Source organism: Eutrigla gurnardus, assembly GCF_963514095.1.
Source record: "Eutrigla gurnardus genome assembly, chromosome: 4".
Lineage (NCBI taxonomy): Eukaryota > Metazoa > Chordata > Actinopteri > Perciformes > Triglidae > Eutrigla > Eutrigla gurnardus.
In genome coordinates this window covers 23,038,856-23,066,182 of record NC_139918.1, presented here as the reverse complement: position 1 = coordinate 23,066,182, position 27,327 = coordinate 23,038,856, and the positions used below count along the sequence as shown (strand labels likewise).

Genomic DNA, 27,327 nt, shown 5'->3' with positions numbered 1-27,327 from the left:
CACCGAAGCAGGTCCTTCACGTGAGTCTGACAGTGACAGAGAGGCTGAAGAGACTGAGGCTCCCATCACTGCCCTTATGGTGCAGGAGGAGGCTGAAAGAAATGTTGAGGAAGAAGAGACTCCATGTGAAGGAGGTAGCAGGTATGTGCCTTCCAGAATAGTGTGGATAAACATTCATTCAAATAAATGCTTCAGAACGGTTGCTTAACTGTCTATGAACTTTACTTGACATAATAAATAGCAAACTCTGGATGGTGTGGTGTGTTACAACTAAATCTAGTTATCTAAAGTATTGGAAAACAATAACCATATTCACCTATAATGACATCCCCCAAATCAGGTCACCAGAGTTAAAGTGTTCACAACTTAACAAATGCTTTACATATTTTTTTCAGTCAGTGTTTATGGTTTATTGTCCTTCAACAGTTTAACATACAGTTCAAATTAATAAAACAGTGACCGTGGTTTCTGAGTGAAACCACTGGTTTCTGAGTGACCTGCAGTACCTGGCTGCCAGCCTGCCAATGTCATGATTCACTGCTTGTACCTGTATGAGTGAGTGATAAATAAACACTCTTGAATCTTAAATCCTTTCTCCAGTATCCTTCTTAAGAGCAAGTGAGCAACACAATGCGTAGTTATCATTTATTTTATCCAAGGCTTCAGAATATAAAGGGATATTGTTTAGTATAGTGGTGTTATTAAGAACTTATGTGTTTGTACATCAACGGGGCGATATCTGCGCGCGGATTGTAGTGGGCCGGTCTGGACCAAAAAGTCCAGGGCCAAATTTTTGTCCCAGTCCACCCCTGATCTAAACCATAAAGTTTCTCACCGCCCTAGGCCCCATCGGCGGGGTCCCGATCGACAGCATGGCAGTCCGTTGTGGCGCAGCGTCTCCCCAAACTAGCTGTCCAGCGAGGCTCCTCCACAGCGTCCCGAGGCCGACGGCTGCCGGGGAAAAACAAGAGGAATCAACACCGATCTCTTTATTAAACGGAGCTTCACTCACACACGCCACAGAGGTTGACGTTTCGACTTCCCTTCACCCAGGAAATAGCGAGCGTCGTCAACGGGTCTTTCGGGCCTCGCCACAAGTAGTTAAAGACCTGCGTGTTTAGGAGCTGGATCAAACTCTTCAGTTCAGCAGCCATGGACAAAAGTGCGTTGCTGGTCCTCTTGTGTCTGCAGGCTTTAGTGCTCATCACAGCCTTCACTTCTGCTGATGGAGCCGCTCTGGTGACAGATCCTCAACAGCCTCCTGATCTGGTAAGAAGACCCACTGCCTGTAAAAAGCCTCTTGTATTGTCAGAAGATCCGCTCGCAATTAGGGCAAAATAGCTCTACACTTATCACTGAGGTTTCAGAGAGGTGGTTGGGACTTTTTCTGTATTGAACCATGATATGTTCCTCACCTTAACCATGCCGGTGACTAAACATAACCCTATAAATGTTCAATAATCCTGTTGTCGCTTCGCACAGATATTCCAAGATCACATATTTTTGGAAATTGGGCATTTCACTGCAATGTTCAGTATTGTCATTTGCCAGATATGTTAATTAACATTTCCTCATCATGTAACTAGAAAACGTCATCTGCCTGCTGTAGAGTATAGAGTAACTATTTATTGTTACACAAATGTTGTTTAAATGTAATAGGAGACTGTGAGTTGCATGGAAAGGAGCCCAGCAAAGAGCGACATTAAGTTCTATTAAAGGAGGTTAAGTAATAGTAGTAATATTAGTATAAAGAGCCACGTGTATTTAGGTAGTAGGTCGGGTGAATTTGTTGAACTCAAGGATTTCACCCAGGAGACTGGGGGTTGAGAATCCAACATTTTCATTAATTTGACTCATTATGATACTTTTTATTTTTTAATTTGATTTTCAGTTTTCAATTGGGGTTTAATTAGTTTGAGGCAACAAAACTATAGGTTATAGAAACATATACACAGAATGCTACATATGCACATACAGTATCTAACGTGCGCCGGGCTGGGTGGTTATTATGGACCCCTGGGTGCTCGTCCCTGCCTTGCTATGTACCCGGGTGTCAGCCATCTTGTTCCGTTTGAATCTGCAATTTGGAGTTCAGCAATTCTTTGGGAGATGACAGTTACAATTTGTTACAGGTGGAGAAAACAAACGGACAAAACAAAGGGACATTTGGAAACAGACGTAAAAGATATTGTGACTGGAGGCCAGGAGGATGTTCATTAGCATTACGTGTAAGTGTTGAATCACACTTGAAATATTATTCCATTCCATCTTGTTCATCCATCCATCCATCCATTTTCTTCCACTTATCCGGGGCCGGGTCGCGGGGGCAGCTGCCTGAGCAGGGACGCCCAGACTTCCCTCTCCCCGGACACTTCCCCCAGCTCCTCCGGGAGGACCCCAAGGCGTTCCCAGGCCAGCCGGGTGACATAGTCACTCCAGCGTGTCCTGGGTCTCCTCCCGGTGGGGCATGCCTGGAACACCTCCCGAGGGAGGCGTCCAGGGGGCATCCGATACAGATGCCCGAGCCACCTCAACTGGCTCCTCTCGATGTGGAGGAGCAGCGCCTCTACTCCAAGCTCCTCCCGTGTGACGGAGCTCCTCACCCTATCTCTAAGGGAGCGCCCCGCCACCCTGCGGAGGAAGCTCATTTCGGCCGCTTGTATCCGAGATCTTATTCTTTCGGTCATGACCCAAAGTTCATGACCATAGGTGAGGGTAGGAACGTAGATTGACCGGTAAATTGAGAGCTTCACCTTTCAGCTCAGCTCTCTCTTCACCACGACGGACCGATACAACGACCGCATTACTGCAGCCGCTGCACCGATCCGCCTGTCAATCTCACATTCCATCCTTCCCTCACTCGTGAACAAGAGCCCAAGATACTTAAACTCCTCCACTTGAGGCAGGAACTCCCCCCCAACCTGGAGGGAGCAAGCCACCTTTTTCTGGTCGAGAACCATGGCCTCAGATTTGGAGGTGCTCATCCTCATCCCGGCTGCTTCACACTCGGCTGCAAACCGCCCCAGGGCATGCTGGAGGTCCTGGCTCGAAGGAGCCAACAAGACCACATCGTCCGCAAAAAGCAGGGATGAAATCCAGTGGCTCCGGAACCAGATCCCCTCCGGCCCACGGCTCCACCTAGAAATCCTGTCCATAAAAATAATGAACAGAACCGGGGACAAAGGGCAGCCCTGCCGGAGTCCAACATGCACCTGGAACAGGTCTGACTTACTGCCGGCAATGCGAACCAAGCTCCTGCTCCGGTTATACAGGGACCGAACAGCCCTTAGCAGAGGGCCCCCGACCCCGTACTCCCGAAGTACCTCCCACAGAATGCCACGAGGGACACGGTCAAATGCCTTCTCCAAGTCCACAAAACACATGTGGACTGGTTGGGCAAACTCCCATGAACCCTCAAGCACCCTGCAGAGGGTATAGAGCTGGTCCAGTGTTCCACGGCCAGGACGAAAACCGCATTGTTCCTCCTGAATCCGAGGTTCGACTATCGGCCGAATTCTCCTCTCCAGCACCCTGGAATAGACTTTCCCGGGGAGGCTGAGAAGTGTGATCCCCCGATAGTTGGAACACACCCTCCGGTCCCCCTTTTTGAATAGAGGGACCACCACCCCAGTCTGCCAGTCCAGAGGCACTGTCCCCGACTGCCACGCGATGTTGCAGAGACGTGTCAGCCACGACAGCCCCACAACATCCAGAGACTTGAGGTACTCAGGGCGGATCTCATCCACCCCTGGTGCCTTGCCACCGGGGAGCTTCTTAACTACCTCGGTGACTTCAGCCCGGGTAATGGGTGGATGAACCTCCGAGTCTCCAGCCTCTGCTTCCTCAATGAAAGACGTGTCAGTGGGATTGAGGAGATCCTCGAAGTATTCCTTCCAACGCCTGACGATATCCCCAGTCCAAGTCAGCAGCTCCCCACCTCCACCGTAAACAGTGTTGGTGGAGGGCTGCTTCCCCTTCCTGAGGCGCCGGATGGTTTGTCTGTTACCCCTTTTCCACCAACGCGAACCTAGTTCAAGAGCCGGGCCGGTGCCGTGCTGGTTCGCAGTTGGTTCAACTTGCGAACCGTCCGAGAACCTGTTTGCGTTTCCACCGGCTAGAGAGCCCAGAGAGCCACGTCATTACGTCACTGTATACGTCTGAGGTTTCCGCGCAGCGCTCATTTCAAGCATAGCAGACATGTCTCTTCAGAAAAAGTGTTTATTTTGGCAAAAAATACAATAACAATAAAATACACAAAATACTAAAATCACAACATTTTTTACAGTGTAGAACAGTATGTGATCAATAGATCGGAGTGTTTGATGTTTAGTCATCTGCAGGGTGGACCTCCGTTCAATATCGCCGATGTCCGACAGCTCTACAAACACAAACCAGAGAACAGCGGTTTAATCACAGACGTGTCCACGACGCTGTGAACACAGATGTTATGTTACGTTGGTAGTTGGTAACGTTTAGTGAGCCAATGGCAGTCAGAAAGTGGCATGCTAACGTTGTTGTTAGCAATATCCCGCTAGCTGGCTAGCTAGCCGGTCAGCTTACATTACCCGAGGAAGCAAAGCCACTAGTTGCTGCTGTTACCAACGTAATCACTAGCTTGGTAAACTAAACAGAAATGTGCCGTTGGTTAGAAACGAGGTGAAACATTTTAAAAGTGAAACTTACCGGGAACAGTAACGTGAGTAAAACGCCGCACTCCGCAGCGGCGTATATTCCCCCGTTGACTCGAGCGTTAACCCCGCCCCCAGCCCCTAACGTAAGCCGGGCCCAGTTCCAGCCCAGCAAAGAGTTGGGGCCGCTCGGGAACCAGTTTTCCAGGCCCAGAGCCGGCTCTTTGTCTGTGGAAACAGGAAGAACTGGTTCGCGATTGGGCACCGGCTCCGAACCGGCCCTCAAAATGCCTCGGTGGAAAAGGGGCATGAGAGGAGAAGGCACATCTTGTTCATTCAAAAATATAATCATTTGAACTGATCTGCCGCTGTGAAATTTATCAATGATCTGTTACAGCCCGCTCCCACTTATCCTCCTCCTCCTCCTTCAGCCAAGTAAGAGACTATTCCTCCTCAGAACACATCATTTACCCATCATGCTTGAGTACAAGTTATAATATACATCGAAATAGTGAAGAGAAGAAGAAGAGCAAAATCATTTGTACTATCAATCAGCAGTGTTTAGAATAAATAAATAAAAATACTTATAGTTTATCTCTGATGAATATTTAACTCGATAAAAATATTTTTTGTTGTTGTAAAAGTTGATATTTTGTAAACAAACATAAATGTGTTTATTCTGCTTCTAAACGTGAACTTACTTCTTCTACGCTGCAGTACAAGAACATGCTTCTTTACAAGTTTACATCTGAGTTTCCGACTAGTAAATGCCTGCTAGTTTAGCATTATGAAAGCTCCAATCTGATATGGCACTAACTAATGTGGAATTGCCTGAAAATAGAACAAATGAGGACACCTAACATCACATCAAGTAGCTTAAGCTTACATGCAAACTCTGTAATCACACAACTGTTTTGATGACGTGAACACTGGCATGTCCGTTAATGTGTGACGCCGTAGCAACAGTCAAACAGTCACTAATTTCTTTCTCTTCTCCATGTCTCTCTGTCTCTAGACAAGACGCACCTGTCCGATGGACCCATGAGAGGGATGGACAGAGGGTTGGATATCACTACTGATTCATTGATCTGACTGATATTGTCCTTATTGAGTTACTTCCATGAATTCTGGCAAACAGTAACTGCACAGTCACATCACAAACACCCACTGCTCCGATTTGACTTCCTGTTAAGCTGATAGCCACGTTAGTGAACTTAATGAAGGTTGTTGGCGTTCCCGCTCAAATACGATCACTACATAAGATAGCAGTGATGACAGAGGACAACTCACTGCTACTGAATGAGATGCTCTCATTGTTTTACATCATGTGTTCAACTATAAGTGTTATGTATTATCACAATTAAATCTGTCACTGATTAAAAACAATGAAAAGCATGACATTTTGTTTTACTCTGTCCCTCGTTTCCCCAGCTGGTCTCTGGATGATAATCACAAATTTGCTTCCCTAAACTGAAAAAAGATTTACATTTGAATTTGAACAGCTCATTCTCTTTTGCAAGGTTGTTCTGTAAAGGCGTTTCCCCCCAAATACCAAACATTCAAAAAAGCTAATTGTGTAACAGGATGGTGTCCTGCCTTGTGCTTCAAATAAGTGTTCACCGAATGTCAGCCAAATAAAACTGTAAATGGTTAAGACTTATTTATATTTAAGCTATTAAGTCGTTTAAACAGTCCTCGTCTTGAAAAGCACATTGATTAACATTCGCAGTGTGTTAGCAGAAAATGTATTTCCTTGATCTTCAATTCTTCTGTCCTATGACTTTCCTTCCAACTCATTTAGAAATAAACAACTTGACAAACATGTGATCCAAGAAAAATTTATGTCCACTTCAACAAGTCATTAAGCCACATTAACACTGAACACATGGAAACACTGCACTTCACATTTAAATATTGTTGCTTGAAATGAAACTGCCAGATGCCGTCATGTCGCCATCTCCTCAGACAATTGTGATCCTTAGACAGATATTCCTATCTGTATCCATAGCCTTGGTCCTTTCAAAAACAAGAGAGTAACGGAACTATTAACTGAAACAACAATTGCAACATACAGAAAACATTTGCATCAACTGGCATCCACCTTTTTACTGAACAACTAAAATAAGATGCTGACTTTTCTGTCATGACATTTTGAGCTTTTTGAAGATTTTCTTAGACAACAGATAAACTCAGAAATTAAAGAAGTTTAGTACCCAGTAGCTGCCAAACTCCTTAGACAAACGTGATCCCCGCAGAGGACGTGGGTCTGTGCCCTTTCAAAAAAAAGAAAGAAAAAAAAAAGAGATTAACAGAACTATTCACTGAAACAACAATTGCAACATACAGAAAAACAGTTTCATCAACTGGCATCCACCTTTTTACTGAGCAACTAATATAAGATGCTGACAATTCTGTCGTGACATTTTGAGCTTCTTGTAGATTTTGTTACACAACAGATAAACTCAGAAATTAAACAAATTCAGTACCCTGTAGCTGCCAATCTCCTTAGACAAAGTTGGTTTCTGCAGAGATGGTTGGGGTTCATCCTTTCAAAAACAAGAGAGTAACAGAACTATTAACTGAAACAACAATTGCAACATACCGAAAAACGTTTTCATCAACTGGCATCCACCTCTTTACTGAGCAACTAAATTAAGACATTTCTGTATTGACATTTTGAGCTTCTTGTAGATTTTGTTACACAACAGATAAACTCAGAAATTAAAGAAGTTTAGTACCCAGTAGCTGACAAACTCCTTAGACAAACGTGATCCCCGCAGAGGACGTGGGTCTGTGCCCTTTCAAAAAAAAGAAAGAAAAAAAAAAGAGATTAACAGAACTATTCACTGAAACAACAATTGCAACATACAGAAAAACATTTTCATTAACTGGCATCCACCTTTTTACTGAGCAACTAAAATAAGATGCTGACAATTCTGTCGTGACATTTTGAGCTTCTTGTAGATTTTCTTACACAACAGATAAACAGATAAAATCATATAAGTTCAGTACCGGGTGTAAGTTTGTGAATGCTCCTGGCCTCCCAAAGTATCCTCTCCAACTTAAATCTACAGTAGAAGATCCTCTCTTCACCTTTGGGAACATGAAGTTAAATTATGCACCTTGTTCTCCTGTGTCGACGTGTTGAATGCATTCATACATTTATATAGCGGCGGTGCGTTTTCTTACCAGGTCAGTGGACTGCTGGTGATCGTCTGTTGCCAGAGTGGCTGCATCACTGAAGGCTCTGATGAGCAGGAAAGCCTGCAGACACATGAAGACCAGCAGCACACATTTGTCCATGACTGATGAACTGAAGAGTTTGAGACGTTTGTGAGACACACAGGTCTTTATACACTCACTGCTTAGCAGCTGCTTCCCAGGAAGTAACATCAGGACACGTCACTATGTTAACATTAACTAGACATGAGTGTCATAACACGAAAATTTAAATCCAAAATTTCACAGAAATATGACTATGTCTCTTTTACAATGACAGTACATTAAATACAGGAACTACGTCTGAGACAATAGAGTAGACACACTGTATTGCACAGAAAATCAACTTGATGAGAGGAAAAGATAGTGATTTGGGTTCAAATAAGTTAGCTCATTTTGTGACTAACATAACGTGCCATTAGTGAAGTACATAAGTTTAGTTTAGTTTATTTGTTTATTTCGGGCATGTCAGTTAAATCATCATCACACATCATTTTCACATAGTAAAATACACATGGCCGAAAGGGAAAGCGGGAGAAGCCAAGGCTTATCTGGTCCCGCCCCCATTACACACAGGATAAAGTCATCATCATAATCTTTTCTTTTCATTGCATTTTTCATTTGACATAACTTTTCCTTTTCCTAGTGACATTTGACATAACATGTTACAGCAGTAGGTGGTACAGAGAGCTGAAGTCCAGTGCATACAGGTTACGTGTGTGTCTGCACACGTGTCCATATTTATTCATCACAATAGAGCAACAGTCTCAACATGTAGACAAGGTCCGAGGGAAAAGAGAAGTAAATAAAAATAAAAAATAAATAAAAATAAAAAATAAAAATAAAAATAAAAATAAAAATAAAAATAAAAATAAAAATAAAAATAAAATAAAAATAAAGATAAAAAATAAAGTCCAGTGTAGGAGAAGTAAAAAATGAAGAAAAATAAAAATAAAGATAAAAAAAAAAGTCCAGTGTAGGTACTAGTTGTTGAGATGGTGAGAGATGGTGTGGGAGCCCCCCCTTTTTTGATTTTATTAATCCTCACTGTCCTCTGCAGCTCTCGCTGCCCTTGACTTAGCCACTTCCTCCCGGTTATTGGCAACTTCAACTCGCTTCCGTGACGGGAACTCGCGTAGTGCGGAGAGGTCAGAGCGCATCCCGACCATGGCTGACCGATTGGTCACTATTTCTTCCTGGTTAGTGGCCACTTCAACTCGCACCAGTGCCGTGGACTCACGAACTGCCGAGATATCAGAGCGCATCCAGACCACAGTAGACCGAGTGGTGGCGTTGTCCACCCTCACGCTGGTCAGCTCCGTGGCGATCTTTCTCAGTTTCCGATGTAGCATGAAGATTCCACATCCCAAGGCGATCATTCCAGTTGTCATGAACGCGAACACGTACACGTCCTCGACGTCTTCCACATCCAGAGTGGCAAGGCAGATGACTCTCCACTTTCCCCAACCATCCATGATGTAGCCGGACATGAAGGTCCCATCCGGACACGCAGGTTCACCAGAACCCGCACGCCGTGTTGAGAACACTCTGTCGATAGCATTCAGTGACCAGTTCAGTAACTCCATCGTGAATTGTAGGAGTAACAGTTGCGCTTAGTATTCATACCTAATTTATCTACACATTGTTGATACTCCCATACCACGTACAACTGACATCACACCATACAGTTTCTTCGGTCCAACTTATTGTTTGGGTACAGAATGTTAATTTGTTATGCTCCCATCCCGTCAAAACACCATGTCTACTGATTAGTGTCTCAGACACTTATCAACTCTCATGCAATAATCTATACTGGTCAACGGTTGAATATACATACTTCTTCTTAAAGCCACTTAGTGTTGCTGTTTTTTTTACTTCTTCTTGTAACACATTCCATTGTCTAACCCCTGTGACCGATAAGGAAAAGGATTTTAACGTAGTTCGTACCTTTCTTTGCCTGAAAATCATGTCCCCTCTAAGATTGTGTCTCTCTCTGTGTATGAAGAGTTTTTGTAGGTTCTGAGGGAGAGTTCTGTTTGATGCTTTGTACATCATTTGTGCTGTGCGATAGTTTATTAAGTCATATAGTTTGAGTATTCTCGATTCGATAAATAACTGATTTGTGTGTGCCCTGTAGTTGGCATAGTGTAAGATTCTCAGGGCTCTTTTTTGGAGAATTTACAAGGGCTGTGTGGAGCCTTTATATGTGTGTCCCCACACCTCTGCACAGTATTGCAGGTACGGAGAGACTAGTGCGCAGTATAACAGATGAAGTGCTTTTTGATTTAGGATTTTTTGCACTTTCCAAAGTATAGACACACTCCAGGCCAACTTCCTTTTTAATTGTGCTATGTGTGGCTTCCAACTTAACATGTCATCGATAATAACTCCCAGAACCTTATTTTCACGGACCCTCTCAATATTAACTCTGTTTACGTGAATGTTGGGACTGTTATTGCAGCCTCTCTTACCATATAGCATGTATTTAGTTTTACCAAGATTTAGAGATAATTTATTTGTATTAAACCACACTTGAAGTTTAGCCATTTCCTGATTTACTGTTCCCACAAGTTGGTTCAAGTCACTTCCCGAGCAGAAAATATTTGTGTCATCCGCGAATACTATTAATTTAAGAGTATCTGACACTTTACATATATCATTTATGTATAAGATAAACAGCTTTGGACCCAGAACTGACCCCTGTGGGACCCCACAGACTATGTCCAAGTTCATTGATGTGTTATCCCCAATTTTAACATATTGGGATCTCTTGTGTAGATAACTCTTGACCCACTGCAATGTTACACCCCTAAGGCCATATCTCTCCAGTTTCGCCATTAAAATATCATGATCAACAATGTTAATAGAAAGTACAATTAGTCAAGAGCTGCAGGTTAAATGTTGTAGTACTAGTACTACAACTAGTATTTGCTTGAGTATTTCCATGTCTGCTCATTTATACTCCTGCTATTCAGAGGTGGATTTGTAAGTATTCAGCATTTTCTAAAATGGAAGCTGTTTAATGTTGACTCTGGGGAAAGCCAATAATCCAAAAACAGAAGACCTGAGGGGTTGGCAAGGTTCGTACAGGGTCAGGAGATCTGATGACCTAAACTGCTCGCTGATTTATGGACAAGCAACAGGATTCTGAGGTTGAGGTCTGTAAAAAACTGGGAGCCGATATAGTAAACTGAGGAGGCATCAGATTGGTAAAATGTTTTAAAACATTTAAAATGAGTTAAATGTGACGCATCAGGATGGAGATTTCACTTCAAAGTGGCTTTAACATTTATATTTTATCCCATCAGTTATTAGCTCTCTTTTTTTGTCAACAACTGTTTTATTGGACAGTTATTAGCTTTCTAAGATAAAGGTTACTTGACTTGTTAGCTGTGGATGTATCTGCTAGTTTGTAGTTTTTCCTTTAATACGCTTGTTTTGGTGCAACGCGACAGTGACCTGCATTATTTTTTCTGTATTTATTATGACTATAATCACTTCTCCATAAACCAAACTGCCCTTCGGCAACATTAAAGCTTTACTTCAACTGTCATAGCATGTATAACTGTACACACTTAGCCAGTTTATTATGTACACCAAACCACTAAGTCTGTCTCACAGTCCTGTGATAGATCGCAAATTAATAAATAAATCAACGCATTTACAAACAAACTAAAAGCTTTATGCAGAGAGGGGCTCCGCCAACAAGGGGTGGCCAAAATAATAGGAACAATAGTATTATGCAATATGATTCAACAGCACAACAAACTGCAGCCTCCAAAATGATCATAATGTTGATTCAACACCTCTAAGTTCGATCTGTTAACGAGACATTATGGTAAAAATATTGTGGTAAATATTGTAAGTGCCCCTCAGAGTCCTGCTGAGTAATCACAAGGCTTCTGGCATGTTTTTCTGCATGACAGTGAATTCAGATGAGCACTTTTAACTGTATTATATGCTTTTAAAGGCAGCTCACGCACACATAAAACCTCCTGGTTTGTATTATGGATGTACAGAACTGAGTCCATAAGCACTTAAAACCCATTTTGACGTCCAACAAGCTACTTTCACCAGTAAATCGGGGGGAATTAACACAGTTGGGATTTCTGCATTAGCATTCCTGAGGAGGAAATCTCTGCAGGAGTTGGACTTTTCTATGACTGAAGGCAGCATGACAGCAGATCAGGGTGTCTAGTGAATCCCTGGATGTGCCAGAGGAGGGCAGATTAAACTAATTGCCAAAGCACTGTTTACCTTAACATTAACTGCCACGACTCTGCAGTTCTCATGCATTACAACTTGTGATGTTAAAAAATAAATAATCCAAACTGTAATAAATACCAGATTAAAATGTAAACAGAATTTCTAAACGATTATTGTAATGATGTTTTTGTGAAAGCAGTTGACAATCAACAATATACCATTAAATACTGCGCATTTTATTTTATAACTTGCTTTAAAAAAAGAAAGAAAAACAAGAGTCGCACAAACCACATGAAAACTCACCGATAGTCTGTAGTTCTCGGGCTGGGTGGAAGCGACTCCTTCACGGACAAAGTCGAAAGCAAAAACACGTAAGCAACTAGTACTACTAATATATATATATATATATATATATATATATTTATATATAAATCAAAGTCGTAAGGCGTCTGCTAGGCGGTCTTATACAATATTTCCTCCTCCGTTGGTTGAGGAGTTTTTCCCGCTGCGGGTCTGATCCGTGCAGCCTGTCCCGGTTTCTGAGAGAAAATCAGGATCAAGCCTGATCCGGGTCTGGGCCTACTTCCACTGTTCCTCTGCTGGGAACAAGGGTTTATAGGCGACATGGAAGTGATGAAAGTTCGAGTAAACAAGTGAGAGAAGACGGATTCTGAGTGCGGAGGATTTGTTGATTTTTTTATTTTATTTTATTTTTAAAGGAGATTTCTAACTGAAAAGTATGTTGAATTTGTTGGACACGTTTGTTGTAGGTTTGCACTGCGTGAGAATAATACTTTTAGACCTGGATCTGATATCTGGCGTCACTCAAACTTCGTGATGATAATTTACATAGAACTGTAAACAAGCAGAATCGAACAGTTGAGTATGAATGTGCTTCCGGTTTTATGTGGCAGCAGGAAAACAAATGCTGCAGCTACAGACAGTCGGTAGATGTGCCTGGAGGAAGCCTGAGTCTGATTGGATGATGAAGTGCACGAGAAAAACGTGATTGATTGACAAAGCATAGAAACACTCAGGCCACTAGTGGACAGGTGCAGCATTGCGGCATTCTGCTGTCAATAACAAATTGTTATATTTAGTTAAGAGATGTTTAATTATACACCATGGATACTTGATAACATTGTTAGGATCTGTGAATCTATTTCGGACAGGAAGTTTTCCATTGTTAGTTGAAGCCATGTTGTGACTTCTTTCTCTTCTCCATGTCTCTCTGTCTCCAGACAAGACGCACCTGTCCGATGGACCCATGAGAGGGATGGACAGAGGGTTGGATATCGCTATTGATTCATTGATCTGACTGATATTATCCATATTGAGTTACTTCCATGAATTCTGGCAAACAGTTACTGCACCATCTCTGGATGATAATCAAAATTTTGCTTCCCTAAACTGAAGGAAGAATTACATTTGAATTTGAACAGCTCATTCTCTTTTGCAAGGTTGTTCTGTAAATGCGTTTCCCCCAAATACCAAACGTTCAAAAAACAAATTGTGTAACAAGATCGTGTCCTGCCTTGTGCTTCAAATAAGTGTTCACCAAGTGTCAGCCAAATAAAACTGTAAATGGTTAAGACTTACTTATATTTAAGCTATTAAGTCATTTAAACAGTCCTCGTCTTGAAAAGCACATTGATTAACATTTGCAATGTGTTAGCAGAAAATGAATTTCCTTGATCTTCAATTCTTCTGTCCTATGACTTTCCTTCCAACTCATTTAGAAATAAACAACTAGACAAACATGTGAGCCAAGAAACATTTATGTCCACTTCAACAAGTCATTAAGCCACATGAACTCTGAACACATGGAAACACTGCACTTCACTTTTAAATACTGTTGCTTGAAATGAAACCACCAGATGCCGTCATGTTGCCATCTCCTCAGACAATTGTGATCCTTAGACAGATATTCCTATCTGTATCCATAGCGTGAGGGCTTTTAAAAACAAGAGAGCAACAGAACTATTAGTGAAATTATAAGTGAAACAACAATTGCAACAGAAAACATTTGCATTAACTGGCATCCACCTTTTTACTGAGCAACTAAAATAGGATGCTGACATTTCTGTCGTGACATTTTGAGCTTCTTGTAGATTTTCTTACACAACAGATAAACTCAGAAATCATACAAGTTCAGTACCGAGTTCACGAAGCCTCCGCATGCTCCTGGACTCCAATCGCATCTTCTCCGACTTAAATCTACAGTAGAAGATCCTCTCTTCACCTTTGGGAACATAAAGTTAAATTATGCACCTTGTTCTCCTGTGTCGTCGTGTTGAATGCATTCATACATTTATATAGCGGCGGTGCGTTTTCTTACCAGGTCAGTGGACTGCTGGTGATCGTCTGCTGCCAGAGTGGCTGCATCACTGAAGGCTCTGATGAGCAGGAAAGCCTGCAGACACACGAGGACCAGCAGCACACATTTGTCCATGACTGATGAACTGAAGAGTTTGAGACGTTTGTGAAACACACAGGTCTTTATACACTCACTGCTTATCAGCTGCTTCCCAGGAAGTTACATCATGACACGTCACTGTGTTAACATTAACTAGACATCAGCGTCATAACAGGAAAATTTAAATCCAAAATTTCACAGAAATATGTCTATTTTACAATGACAGTACATAAACTACAGGAACTACATCTGAGACAATAGAGTAGACACTGTATTGCACAGAAAATCAACTTGATGAGACTTAGGAAAAGATAGTGATTTGGGTTCAAATAAGTTAGCTCATTTCATGACTAACATAACGTGGCATTAGTGAAGTACATAAGTTATATGAACAGCGATCTCCCCGGTGAAAGTCCTGTGTTTGTTTGACCCATCCATAAATAACCATTCCATAGCATAAAGATTGGAAATGGGGAAACAGATTTTTTTTAAAAGAGGACATCTGAGGGTAACAGTGTAGATGTCATTTTCTTTATTCTGGTGTCTTAACGGGTGGTGAGATACTTTCGTCTTGTTATACGAGAATAATACACGGGTACATTTTGTGATTTCATTCAGAGGAAGTGGTAGGCCCTACATCATATTTAAAAGAAAAAATACATATATTAAAGAGTTAAAAGTACAAATATTGATTGGCTGACTAATTCAGAGCCTTCTTTAATAATAATTGTTGATCTCTTGAACTTCCATTAAAGGTTGAGTAGGAGATTCTATTCAGGAACATGTTGTTAAATTACTTGAAAACCGTGAAACATACCGTTAGCAATGAATACATTAAATCCTCTGACATCAAACATTTAAAAAAAATGTCATCTGCGGCCTTGGTAGGATTGTAAAAACCCAGTCCAAGCAATCTAGTTTACCTTTGCTGCTCCGTTCTAATGCTTCAGACGGGCTGAAGTGCACCCACCGTTTTGTGAGAGTTAAATGTGATGTTGTGATTTCAAACTAAACAACTTAAGGGTAGATTAGGTAATTTGGAAAAAACCACAGAGACTTTGAACGCATCATCAAACCGAAAAAGTCCCGCCCTCTTCGTTTAGACCTCGGTTCAAAGCCGCTCCGCAGAAAGCAATACGAGTGCTCGAAATCGGCAGAGTGCTCAATCAGGAAGTAAGCATTGACAGACAGGCAGGCCGTCCAATTATTTTCTCCTATCCGACTTTTTTGATTGGACGGGTTTTTACAGTCCTGCCTCGGCCACAGATGACATTTTTAAAAACCTTTTCATGTCAGAACATTTCATTTATTCATTGCTATCAGTATGCTACGAGGATTTCAAGTAATAATAAAGAAAGGGTTTCTAAATAGAAACACCTACTCAACCTTTAAGTGAAACAACAATTGCATAAACAGACAGCAGCTCCTGTCCTCCAATCGCATCCATTAGATACATGTGATCTGTTTAGAGGTCTGTTCAGCAGCGATGGACAAAAGGGTGCTACTGGCTCTCTTGGGTCTGCAGGCTTTCCTGTTCATCACATCCTTCACTTCCACTGATGCAGCTGCTCTGTTGACGGACGATCATCAACAGCAGTTTATCGATCTGGTAAGGAGATGCACAGCTGGCTGCAGCTAGGTTACAGTATTGACTAAAACTAACATTAAATGAAAGCCTACTACAAAAACACACGTATTGCTCAATATTCTGTATAAATGATGAAAGATTGTCATTTTAATTTAATCTTTGGCCCTTAAACTCTTATTTTCTTAGGTTACAGCTAATGAAGTTACTTTGACTTCCTGTTTAAAAGCTGAATGTTTCTGATCCAACTTGGGAAATGGATTCACAAATTTGTCAAACATTTGAATACAGTATTATCCAACTGAGAGATTGTACATGATGTTGTGCAAGCACAACAGTTATGTAAGTAAACAGGCAAATGTAATTTCGCTATAAACCTGCTGGCATATTTTCATTGATATGATCAGGAAATGTCCAAGGAGGGACAGCAGGGGAAGGAAGCAGATATATCAATTAAACACACCAGAAGTCCATATTATGGTTAAATTATTGTTGTGGCTAAACAAATCGTTTTAAAGTGTGCATGCGTACATGGATGGCTTATCTGGCATCTGCATACGCCCTCTTTCTCCCCATCAATAGTGGTTGGTTGGCCCGTGAGTACTTAAAGACTTGCGTGTTTAGGAGCTGGATCAAACTCTTCAGTTCAGCAGCCATGGACAAAAGTGCGTTGCTGGTCCTCTTGTGTCTGCAGGCTTTCCTGCTCATCACAGTCTTCACTTTTGCTGATGGAGCCGCTCTGGTGAGAGATCCTCAACAGCCTCCTGATCTGGTAAGAAGACCCACTGCCTGTAAAAAGCCTCTTGTATTGTCAGAAGATCCGCTTGCAATTAGGGCAAAATAGCTCTACACTTATCACTGAGGTTTCAGAGAGGTGGTTAGGACTTTTTCTGTATTGAACCATGATATGTTTCTCCCCTTAACCATGCCAGTGACTAAACATAACCCTGTAAATGTTCAATAATCCTGTTGTCGCTTGGGACAGATATTCCAAGATCACATATTTTTGGAAATTGGGCATTTCACTGCCATGTTCAGTATTTTCATTTGCCAGATATGTTAATTAACAAGATTTCCTCATCATGTAACTAGAAAACGTCATCTGCCTGCTGTTGAGTAACTATTTATTGTTACACAAATGTTGTTTAAATGTAGTTCCTAGGAGACTGTGAGTTGCATGGAAAGGAGCCCAGCAAAGAGCGACATTAAGTTGTATTAAAGGAGGTGAAGTAATAGTAGTAATATTAGTATAAAGAGCCACGTGTATTTAGGTAGTAGGTTGGGTGAATTTGTTGAACTCAAGGATTTCACCCAGGAGACTGGGGGTTGAGAATCCAACATTTACATTTATTTGACTCATTATGATACTTTTTTTTTTTTAATTTGATTTTCAGTTTTCAATTGGGGTTTAATTAGGTTGAGGCAACAAATCTATAAGTTATAGAAACATATACACAGAATGCTACATATGCACATACAGTACCTAACGTGCGCTGGGCTGGGTGGTTATTATGGACCCCTGGGTGCTCGTCCCTGCCATGCTATGTACACCCAGGTGTCAGCCATCTTGTTCCGTTTGAATCTGCAATTTGGAGTTCAGCAATTCTTTGGGAGATGACAGTTACAATTTGTTACAGGTGGAGAAAACAAACGGACAAAACAAAGGGACATTTGGAAACAGACGTAAAAGATATTGTGACTGGAGGCCAGGAGGATGTACATTAGCATTACTTGTAAGTGTTGAATCACACTTGAAATATTATTCCATTCCATCTTGTTCATTCAAAAAATATAATCATTTGAACTGATCTGCCACTGTGAAATTTATCAATGATCTGTTACAGCCCGCTCCCACTTATCCTCCTCCTCCTCCTCCTTCAGCCAAGTAAGAGACTCTTCCTCCTCAGAACACAAATATTTACCCAACATGCTTGAGTACAAGTTATAATATCGATCGAAATAGTGAAGAGAAGAAGAGCAAAATCATTTGTACTATCAGTTATTGTTTAGAATAAATAAATAAAAATACTTATAGTTTATGTCTGATGATTATTTAACTTAACTTTTTGTTGTTGTAAAAGTTGATATTTTGTAAACAAACAATGTGTTTATTCTGCTTCTGAACGTGAACTTCTTCTACGCTGCAGTACAAGAACATGCTTCTTTACATGTTTACTTCTGAGTTTCCAACTAGTAAATGCCTGCTAGCTTAGCATTATGAAAGCTCCAATCTGACGTGGCACTAACTAATGTGGAAGTGCCTGAACAGAACAGAACAAATGAGGACACCTAACATCACATCAAGTAGCTTAATGCTTACATGGCAAACTCTGTAATCACACAACTGTTTTGATGACGTGAACACTGGCATGTCCGTTAATGTGTGACGCCCTAGCAACAGTCACTAAGGGGAGGTGAGGCTCAGTAAATATCTTTCTCTTTTCCGTGTCTCTCTGTCTCCAGACCACCTGTTGGATGTGGGATGAGGGATGGACGGAGGATTGGATATGGCAATGGATGGATTGAGAAGAACCGATCCAGTTTTTCCCGATCCAATCCGATAGGGTTACCTGGGCTGAGTGTATCGGCCGATACCCAATACCGATCCGATCCCCGATACTGATCTGATACTACTGTTGAATGAATGAACATACCTTGCCATGTGAGTGAAGGCATCAGGCTTGACCTAAACATTTAGCCTTGTTAAAAAAAGGTAACAAATTAACACAGATATAAATGTACTTAATATTATTTATTAACAAATAAAGTGTACATTAGCATCAAAAAGAAATAAATAACACTGCGTCTAAACAGTGCAGTTAAACTTAAAAGTGTCATGGGGCACACGTTGGAGCTCCAGATATCTGTGGTGAAGCTCATTGATGTTATATCCTTTAATTCTTCTGATATGTGTTTGCTCACTTTCTTGTACAGTTCAGGCAGAGCAGTCACAGAAAAATATTTTCGAGATGGTAAATTGTACTTGGCTCAAGATGTTCAAGTAGGCGGCGAATCCAAAACAATAAACTCCATAACCTTCTCTGTTATGTTGGTTGCTTTCACATTGCCGGCTGGCAGTTTCTTCCGTCTTTGCAGTGCATCCACCAAAGTTAGCTGCTTTGTTGTACTCTCTGCCGGCTTAGCATGGTACTTTTGGAGGTGCTTAGTTAAGTTTGTGGTGTTGAATTTACCAACTTCATCACCACCCCTCGAAACTTTTGCGTTGCAGATATTGCATGTTGCAGTCGGACTTGTTGGTGTATCAACTTTGAAATGTTTCCAAATAGCAGACTTGGCTCGGTCGGGCGCTTGCTCCATGTTGCTCTTTGTCTGCATCTGGAAAACTTGGTGGGACTCTCTGGCACAGTATTAAAATGGTTTGAATCCTACTTGAAGGACAGGGACTACTTTGTGTCTATAGATAATTACATCTGAGCAGGCAAAAATTACATGTGGAGTCCCCCAAGGCTCTATTCTGGGCCCTCTTCTGTCAATATCTACATGCTTCCACTGGCTCACATCATGACAAACCACAAATATGTTACCATAACTACGCAGACGATACACAACTTGACATAACAATACCACCAGGGCACTATAGTCCAATTCCAGTACTGATTAGATGCATTGAGCAAATCAATAATTGGATGCAGCAGAATTTTCTCAAACTAAACAAAGACAAAACTGGAATCATTGTTTTTGGAGCCAAGGAAGAACGGTCAAAAGTTAGCACCCTGCTTAAAGCGGTAATGCTAAAAACCACAAACAAACCCAGAAGCTTAGGCGTAGTCATGGACTCAGACCTGAACTTAAACAGCCACATTAAATCAGTTACAAAGCCAGCCTACTATCACCTAAAGAATATATCAAGGATTAAAGGACTTATGACTCAGCAGGATTTGGAAAAACTTGTCCATGCATTTATCTTCAGCAAGCTCGACTACTGTAACAGTGTCTTTACAGGTCTCCCTAAAAAAGTCAATCAGACCGCTGCAGTTAATTCAAGTGGCTGCTACTCGAGTTCTCACTAAGACCAAAAAAGTGGATCACATTACTCAGGTTCTCACATCTTTACACTGGATCCCTGTCTGTCAAAGAATTGACTTTAAAATACTACTGCTGGTTTACAAAGCACTGAATGGTTTAGGACCAAAATACATTTCTGATCTTCTGCTTAGCTACGAACCATCCAAACCTCTCAGATCATCTGGGACAGGTCTGCTCTGTGTCCCCAGAGTCAGAACCAAACACGGAGAGGCAGCCTTCAGTTTTTACGCACCACATATCTGGAACAAGCTTCCAGAAAGCTGCAGGTGTGCTGCAAATCTCAGCTCTTTTAAATCAAGACTGAATACTTATCTTTCAGTAATCAATACTCTATGTGAACTTCTTATGCTGCACTGTATTTTCTATTCCTTGATATTCTTGTTTTTAATGATTTATTTTTATTTTATTTTATTATTATTCAATTTTAAACTTTATTTTATTATTGGCTGGTTTTAATGAGGGTTTTTCTATGCATTTTAATTTTGCCTTTATTTTATTTTAATCCTTCTATTTTTTTTCACTTTATTGTATGACATTTCTGTGATGTGAAGCACTTTGAGACTGCCTTGTGTATGAAATGTGCTATACAAATAAAGTTGCCTTGCTTTGCCTTGCCTTGTGTTTGCTCATCACTAGCTGCTGTGCGTGCTCAGCTTGATGACGTAACCGTTGTTGCAAACATAGAATTGAAGTGACTAGATCACTGTAACTGTATTGCTGTGTATGATATTAATTAAAAATAAATGACTGGATCGGAATGCTGGATCGGCCTCATTCATATCCGACGGATATCCGATCCAGCTAATTAGTCAATATCAGAGGCCATCTCTAGATTGATTATGACTGATATTGTCCTTATTGAGTTACTTCCATGAATTGTGGCAAACAGTAACTGCACAGTCACATCACATAGGCCTACACACACTGCTCCGATTTGACTTTCTGTAAAGCTAATAGCACCGTTAGTGAACTTAATGAAGGTCGTTGGCGTTCCTGCTCAAATACAATCACTACGTAAGATAATAGTGATGACAGAGGACAACTCACTGCTACTGAATAAGGTTCTCCGTGTCTCTCTGTCCGATGGACCCATGAGAGAGATGGTCGGACGGTTGGATATCGCTATTGATTCATTGATCTGACTGATATTATCCTTATTGAGTTACTTCCATGAATTCTGGCAAACAGTTACTGCACCATCTCTGGATGATAATCACAATTTTGCTTCCCTAAACTGAAGGAAGAATTACATTTGAATTTGAACAGCTCATTCTCTTTTGCAAGGTTGTTCTGTAAAAGCGTTTCCCCCAAATACCAAACGTTCAAAAAATAAATTGTGTAACAGGATCTTGTCCTGCCTTGTGCTTCAGATGAGTGTTCACCAAGTGTCAGCCAAATAAAACTGTGAATGGTTAAGACTTACCTATATTTAAGATATTAAGTCGTTTAAACAGTCTTCGTCTTGAAAAACACATTGATTAACATTTGCAATGTGTTAGCAGAAAATGAATTTCCTTGATCTTCAATTCTTCTGTCCTACTTTCCTTCCAACTCATTTAGAAATAAACAACTAGACAAACATGTGAGCCAAGAATCATTTATGTCCACTTCAACAAGTCATTAAGCCACATTAACTCTGAACACATGGAAACACTGCACTTCACTTTTAAATACTGTTGCTTGAAATGAAACTGCCAGATGCCGTCAGGTCGCCATTTCCTCAGATAATTGGGATCCTTAGACAGATATTCTTATCTGTATCCGTAGCCTGAGTGCTTTTAAAAACAAGAGAGTAACAGAACTATTAGTGAAATTATAAGTGAAACAACAATTGCAACAGAAAACATTTGCATTAACTGGCATCCACCTTTTTACTGAGCAACTATAATAAGATGCTGTCATTTCTGTTGTGACATTTTGAGCTTCTTGTAGATTTTGTTACACAACAGGGAAACTCAGAAATCATTTAAGTTCAGTACCCAGCCGAAGCCTCCGCATGCTCCTGGCCTCCCATAGCATCCTCTCCGACTTAAATCCACAGTAGAAGATCCTCTCTTCACCTTTGGGAACATGAAGTTAAATTATGCACCTTGTTCTCCTGTGTCGTCGTGTTGAATGCATTCATACATTTATATAGTAGCGGTGTGTTTTCTTACCAGGTCAGTGGACTGCTGGTGATCGTCTGCTGCCAGAGTGGCTGCATCACTGAAGGCTCTGATGAGCAGGAAAGCCTGCAGACACATGAAGACCAGCAGCACACATTTGTCCATGACTGATGAACTGAAGAGTTTGAGACGTTTGTGAGACACACAGGTCTTTATACACTCACTGCTTATCAGCTGCTTCCCAGGAAGTTACATCATGATACGTCACTGTGTTAACATTAACTAGACATCAGCGTCATAATATGACTATGTCTATTTTACAATGACACTACATAAAATATAGGAACTACATCTGAGACAATAGAGTAGACACTGTATTGCACAGAAAATCCACTTGATGAGACTTAGGAAAAGATAGTGATTTGGGTTCAAATAAGTGAGCTCCTATCATGACTAACATAACTTGGCATTAGTGAAGTACATAAGTTATATGAACAGCGATCTCCCCGGTGAAAGTCCTGTGTTTGTTTGACCCATCCATAAATAACCATTCCATAGCATAAAGATTGGAAATGGGGAAACAGCTAGCCTCCGCCAAAGATTATTAAAAAAAACGGACATCTGAGGGTAACAGTGTAGATGTCATTTTCTTTATTCTGGTGTCTTAACGGGTGGTGAGATAATTTCATCTTGTTATACGAGAATAATACACGGGTACATTTTGTGATTTCATTCAGAGGAAGTGGTAGGCCCTACATCATATTTAAAAGAAAAAACACATATTAAAGAGCTAAAAGTACAAATATTGATTGGCTGACTAATTCAGAGCCTTCTTTAATAATAATTATGAATCTCTTGAACTTCCATTAAAGGTTGAGTAGGAGATTCTATTCAGGAACATGTTGTTAAATTACTTGAAAACCTTGAAACATACCGTTAGCAATGAATACATTAAATCCTCTGACATCAAACGGGCTGAAGTGCACCCACCGTTTTGTGAAAGTTAAATGTGATGTTGTGATTTCAAACTAAACAACTTAATGGTAGATTAGGTCATTTGGAAAAACCACAGAGACTTTGAACGCATCATCAAACCGAAAAAGTCCCGCCCTCTTCGTTCAGACCTCGGTTCAAAGCCGCTCCCGCAGAAAGCAATACGATTGCTCGAGATCAGCAGAGTGCTCAATCAGGAAGTAAGCATCGACAAACAGGCAGGCCGTCCAATTATTTTCTCCTATCCAACTTTTTTGATTGGACGGGTTTTTTCAGGCCTGCCTCGGCCACAGATGACATTTTTAAAAACATTTTAATGTCAGAACATTTCATTTATTCATTGCTATCAGTATGCTACAAGGATTTCAAGTAATAATAAAGAAAGTGTTTCTAAATAGAAACACCCACTCAACCTTGAAGTGAAACAACAATTGCATAAACAGACAGCAGCTCCTGTCCTCCAATCGCATCCATTAGATACATGTGATCTGTTTAGAGGTCTGTTCAGCAGCGATGGACAAAAAGGTGCTACTGGCTCTCTTGGGTCTGCAGGCTTTCCTGTTCATCACATCCTTCACTTCCACTGATGCAGCCGCTCTGTTGACGGACGATCATCAACAGCAGTTTATCGATCTGGTAAGGAGATGCACAGCTGGCTGCAGCTAGGTTACAGTATTGACTAAAACTAACATTTATTTACTTATTCATTTCGGGCATGTCAATTAAATCGTCATCATCACACTTCATCTTTGTTAAAATGATACAATACACATGGCCGAAAGGGAAAGCGAGAGAAGTCAAAGCTTATCTAGTCCCGCCCCCATTAACCACAGGATAAAATCTTCATCATAATCTTTTCTTATCTTTTGCATTTTACATTTTGACATAACATTTTCTTTTACTTATGACATTTTGACATAACATGCTTCAGCATTAAATGAAAGCCTTCTACAAAAACACACATATTGCTCAGTATATAAATATTCTGTATAAATGATGACAGATTGTCAGTTTAATTTAATCTTTGGCCCTTAAGCTCTTATTTTCTTAGGTTACAGCTAATGAAGTTACTTAGACTTCCTGTTTAAAAGCTGAATGTTTCTGATCCAACTTGGGAAATGGATTCACAAATTTGTCAAACATTTTAATACAGTATTATCCAACTGAGAGATTGTACATGATGTTGTGCAAGCACAACAGTTATGTAAGTAAACAGGCAAATGTAATTTTGTGATAAACCTGCTGGCATATTTTCAGTGATATGATCAGGAAATTTCCAAGGAGGGACAGCAGGGGAAGGAAGCAGATATATCAATTAAACACACCAGATGTCCATATTATGGTTAAATTATTGTTGTAGCTAAACAAATCATTTTGAAGTGTGCATGCGTACATGGATGGCTTATCTGGCATCTGCATACGCCCTCTTAAATTGCTTTCCCTTTCTCCCCATCAAAAGTGGTTGGTTGGCCCGTGAGTACTTAAAGACCTGCGTGTTTAGGAGCTGGATCAAACTCTTCAGTTCAGCAGCCATGGACAAAAGTGTGTTGCTGGTCCTCTTGTGTCTGCAGGCTTTCCTGCTCATCACAGCCTTCACTTCTGCTGATGGAGCCGCTCTGGTGACAGATCCTCAACAGCCTCCTGATCTGGTAGGAAGACCCACTGCCTGTAAAAAGCCTCTTGTATTGTCAGAAGATCCGCTCGCAATTAGGGCAAAATGGCTCTACACTTATCACTGAGGTTTCAGAGAGGTGGTTGGGACTTTTTCTGTATTGAACCATGATATGTTCCTCACCTTAACCATGCCGGTGACTAAACATAACCCTAAAAATGTTCAATAATCCTGTTGTCGCTTCGCACAGATATTCCAAGATCACATATTTTTGTAAATTGGGCATTTCACTGCCATGTTCAGTATTGTCATTTGCCAGATATGTTAATTAACAACATTTCCTCATCATGTAACTAGAAAACGTCATCTGCTCACTGTTGAGTAACTATTTATTGTTACACAAATGTTTAAATGTAATTCCTAGGAGACTGTGAGTTGCATGGAAAGGAGCCCAGCAAAGAGCGACATTAAGTTCTATTAAAGGAGGTGAAGTAATAGTAGTAATATTAGTATAAAGAGCCACGTGTATTTAGGTAGTAGGTTGGGTGAATTTGTTGAACTCAAGGATTTCACCCAGGAGACTGGGGGTTGAGAATCCAACATTTACATTTATTTGACTCATTATGATACTTTTTTTTTTTTTATTTGATTTTTAGTTTTCAATTGGGGTTTAATAGGTTTAGGCAACAAATCTATAAGTTATAGAAACATATACACAGAATGCTACATATACACAAACAGTATCTAACGTGTGCCGGGCTGGGTGGTTATTATGGACCCCTGGGTGCTCGTCCCTGCCATGCTATGTACACCCGGGTGTCAGCCATCTTGTTCCGTTTGAATCTGCAATTTGGAGTTCAGCAATTCTTTGGGAGAGGACAGTTACAATTTGTTACAGGTGGAGGAAACAAACGGACAAAACAAAGGGACATTTGGAAACAGACGTAAAAGATATTGTGACTGAAGGCCATGAGGATGTACATTAGCAATACTTGTAAGTGTTGAATCACACTTGAAATATTATTCCATTCCATCTTGTTCAATCAAAAATATAATCATTTGAACTGATCTGCCACTGTGAAATTTATCAATAATCTGTTACAGTTCGATCTCACTCCTCCTCCTCCTCCTCCTCCAGCCAAGTAAGAGACTCTTCCTCCTAAGAACACAAATATTTACCCAACATGCTTGAGTACAAGTTATAATATACATCGAAATAGTGAAGAGAAGAAGAAGAGCAAAATCATTTGTACTATCAATCAGCAGTGTTTAGAATAAATAAATAAAAATACTTATAGTTTATGTCTAATGATTATTTAACTCGATACAATATTTTTTGTAAAAGTTGATATTTTGTAAACAAACAAAAGTGTTTATTCTGCTTCTGAACGTGAACTTCTTCTACGCTGCAGTACAAGAACATGCTTCTTTACAAGTTTACAGTACATCTGAGTTTCCGACTAGTAAATGCCTGCTAGCTTAGCATTATGAAAGCTCCAATCTGACGTTGCACTAATTAATGTGGAAGTGCCTGAAAATAGAACAAATGAGGACACCTAACATCACATCAAGTAGCTTAAGCTTACATGCAAACTCTTAATCACACAACTGTTTTGATGACGTGAACACTGGCATGTCCGTTAATGTGTGACGCCGTAGCAACAGTCAAACAGTCACTAATTTCTTTCTCTTCTCCATGTCTCTCTGTCTCCAGACCAGACGCACCTGTCAGATGGACCCATGAGAAGAATGGACAGAGGGTTGAATATTACTACTGATTTATTGATCTGACTGATATTGTCCTTATTGAGTTACTTCTATGAATTCTGGCAAACGGTAACTGCACAGTCACATCACAAACACCCACTGCTCCGATTTGACTTCCTGTTAAGCTGATAGCACCGTTAGTAAACTTAATGAAGGTTGTTGGCGTTCCCGCTCAAATACGATCGCTACATAAGATAACAGTGATGACAGAGGACAACTCACTGCTACTGAATGAGGTGCTCACATCATTTTACATCATGTGTTCAACTACAAGTGTTATGTATTATCACAATTAAATCTGTCACTGATTAAAAACAATGAAAAGCATGACATTTTGTTTTACTCTGTCCCTCGTTTCCCCAGCTGGTCTCTGGATGATAATCACAAATTTGCTTCCTTAAACTGAAGGAAGATTTACATTTGAATTTGAACAGCTCATTCTCTTTTGCAAGGTTGTTCTGTAAAGGCGTTTCCCCCAAATACCAAACGTTCACAAAACAAATTGTGTAACAGGATGGTGTCCTGCCTTGTGCTTGAAATTAGTGTTCACCGAATGTCAGCCAAATAAAACTGTAAATGGTTAAGACTTACTTATATTTAAGCTATTAAGTCGTTTAAACAGTCCTCGTCTTGAAAAACACATTGATTAACATTTGCAATGTGTTAGCAGAAAATTATTTTCCTTGATCTTCAATTCTACTGTCCTATGACTTTCCTTCCAACTCATTTAGAAATAAACAACTAGACAA

The 27,327-nt window shown here is 40.6% G+C and overlaps 2 protein-coding genes and 2 long non-coding RNA genes across 9 annotated transcripts in view; 1 reads left to right on the top strand and 3 right to left on the bottom strand.

Moving 5' to 3' along the window:
• LOC311012197 overlaps window positions 1-26,580 on the bottom strand; it is a 41,596-nt gene extending 15,016 nt beyond the window's left edge. Inside the window, exon 1 of one of the 2 annotated variants that reach the window (XR_014597014.1) lies at window positions 26,483-26,580. This is a non-coding gene — a long non-coding RNA (uncharacterized lncRNA). Of the gene's footprint in view, window positions 1-5,600; window positions 6,432-26,482 lie in introns of those variants that run through there. The other variant, XR_014597015.1, reaches the window with a different exon arrangement.
• Window positions 1,102-27,279, top strand: LOC311012180 (uncharacterized protein; the record flags this gene model as incomplete). Of its 5 annotated transcripts, XM_084007527.1 has the most annotated exons (7): window positions 1,102-1,269; window positions 2,133-2,228; window positions 17,899-17,939; window positions 24,659-24,848; window positions 25,710-25,805; window positions 25,916-25,953; window positions 26,526-26,664. In XM_084007527.1, the coding sequence occupies exons 1-5, from the start codon at window positions 1,153-1,155 to the stop codon at window positions 25,773-25,775; spliced, it is 510 nt and encodes a 169-aa protein (XP_083863653.1). In that variant the 5' UTR covers window positions 1,102-1,152. The 5 variants fall into 5 exon arrangements, with proteins under 5 accessions (XP_083863653.1, XP_083863656.1, XP_083863657.1 ...); XM_084007530.1 differs by lacking the exons at window positions 1,102-1,269; window positions 2,133-2,228; window positions 17,899-17,939; window positions 24,659-24,848; window positions 25,710-25,805 and adding exons at window positions 15,801-16,078; window positions 16,637-16,826; window positions 17,692-17,787; window positions 26,928-27,279 and having other exon boundaries at window positions 26,526-26,541; XM_084007531.1 differs by lacking the exons at window positions 1,102-1,269; window positions 2,133-2,228; window positions 24,659-24,848; window positions 25,710-25,805; window positions 25,916-25,953 and adding exons at window positions 15,817-16,078; window positions 16,637-16,826; window positions 17,692-17,787 and having other exon boundaries at window positions 26,526-26,589.
• LOC311012186 (uncharacterized protein) lies at window positions 6,453-7,941 on the bottom strand. Its single transcript, XM_084007538.1, has 6 exons — window positions 7,818-7,941; window positions 7,641-7,721; window positions 7,367-7,426; window positions 7,115-7,174; window positions 6,842-6,901; window positions 6,453-6,644 (listed from the first exon to the last, which is right to left on the bottom strand). Exons 1-6 carry the CDS (start codon window positions 7,929-7,931, stop codon window positions 6,621-6,623), a joined length of 399 nt encoding a protein of 132 aa, XP_083863664.1. The 5' UTR covers window positions 7,932-7,941; the 3' UTR covers window positions 6,453-6,620.
• Window positions 21,685-22,464, bottom strand: LOC311012189. Its single transcript, XR_014597007.1, has 3 exons — window positions 22,258-22,464; window positions 22,081-22,161; window positions 21,685-21,876 (listed from the first exon to the last, which is right to left on the bottom strand). It is a non-coding gene; the product is annotated as an uncharacterized lncRNA (long non-coding RNA).
• Window positions 27,280-27,327: the final 48 nt, after the last annotated feature.

Bases quoted from the DNA above. Each gene is read 5' to 3' on its own strand.
- LOC311012186 (XM_084007538.1), bottom strand. From the start codon at position 7,931: ATGGACAAATGTGTGCTGCTGGTCTTCATGTGTCTGCAGGCTTTCCTG. The intron at 7,722-7,817 runs GTAAGAAAACGC...ATGTTCCCAAAG, and splicing joins ACCAGCAGTCCACTGACCTG to GTGAAGAGAGGATCTTCTAC. The intron at 7,175-7,366 runs GTACTAAACTTC...TGTTTTTGAAAG, and splicing joins AGGAGTTTGTCAGCTACTGG to GATGAACCCCAACCATCTCT.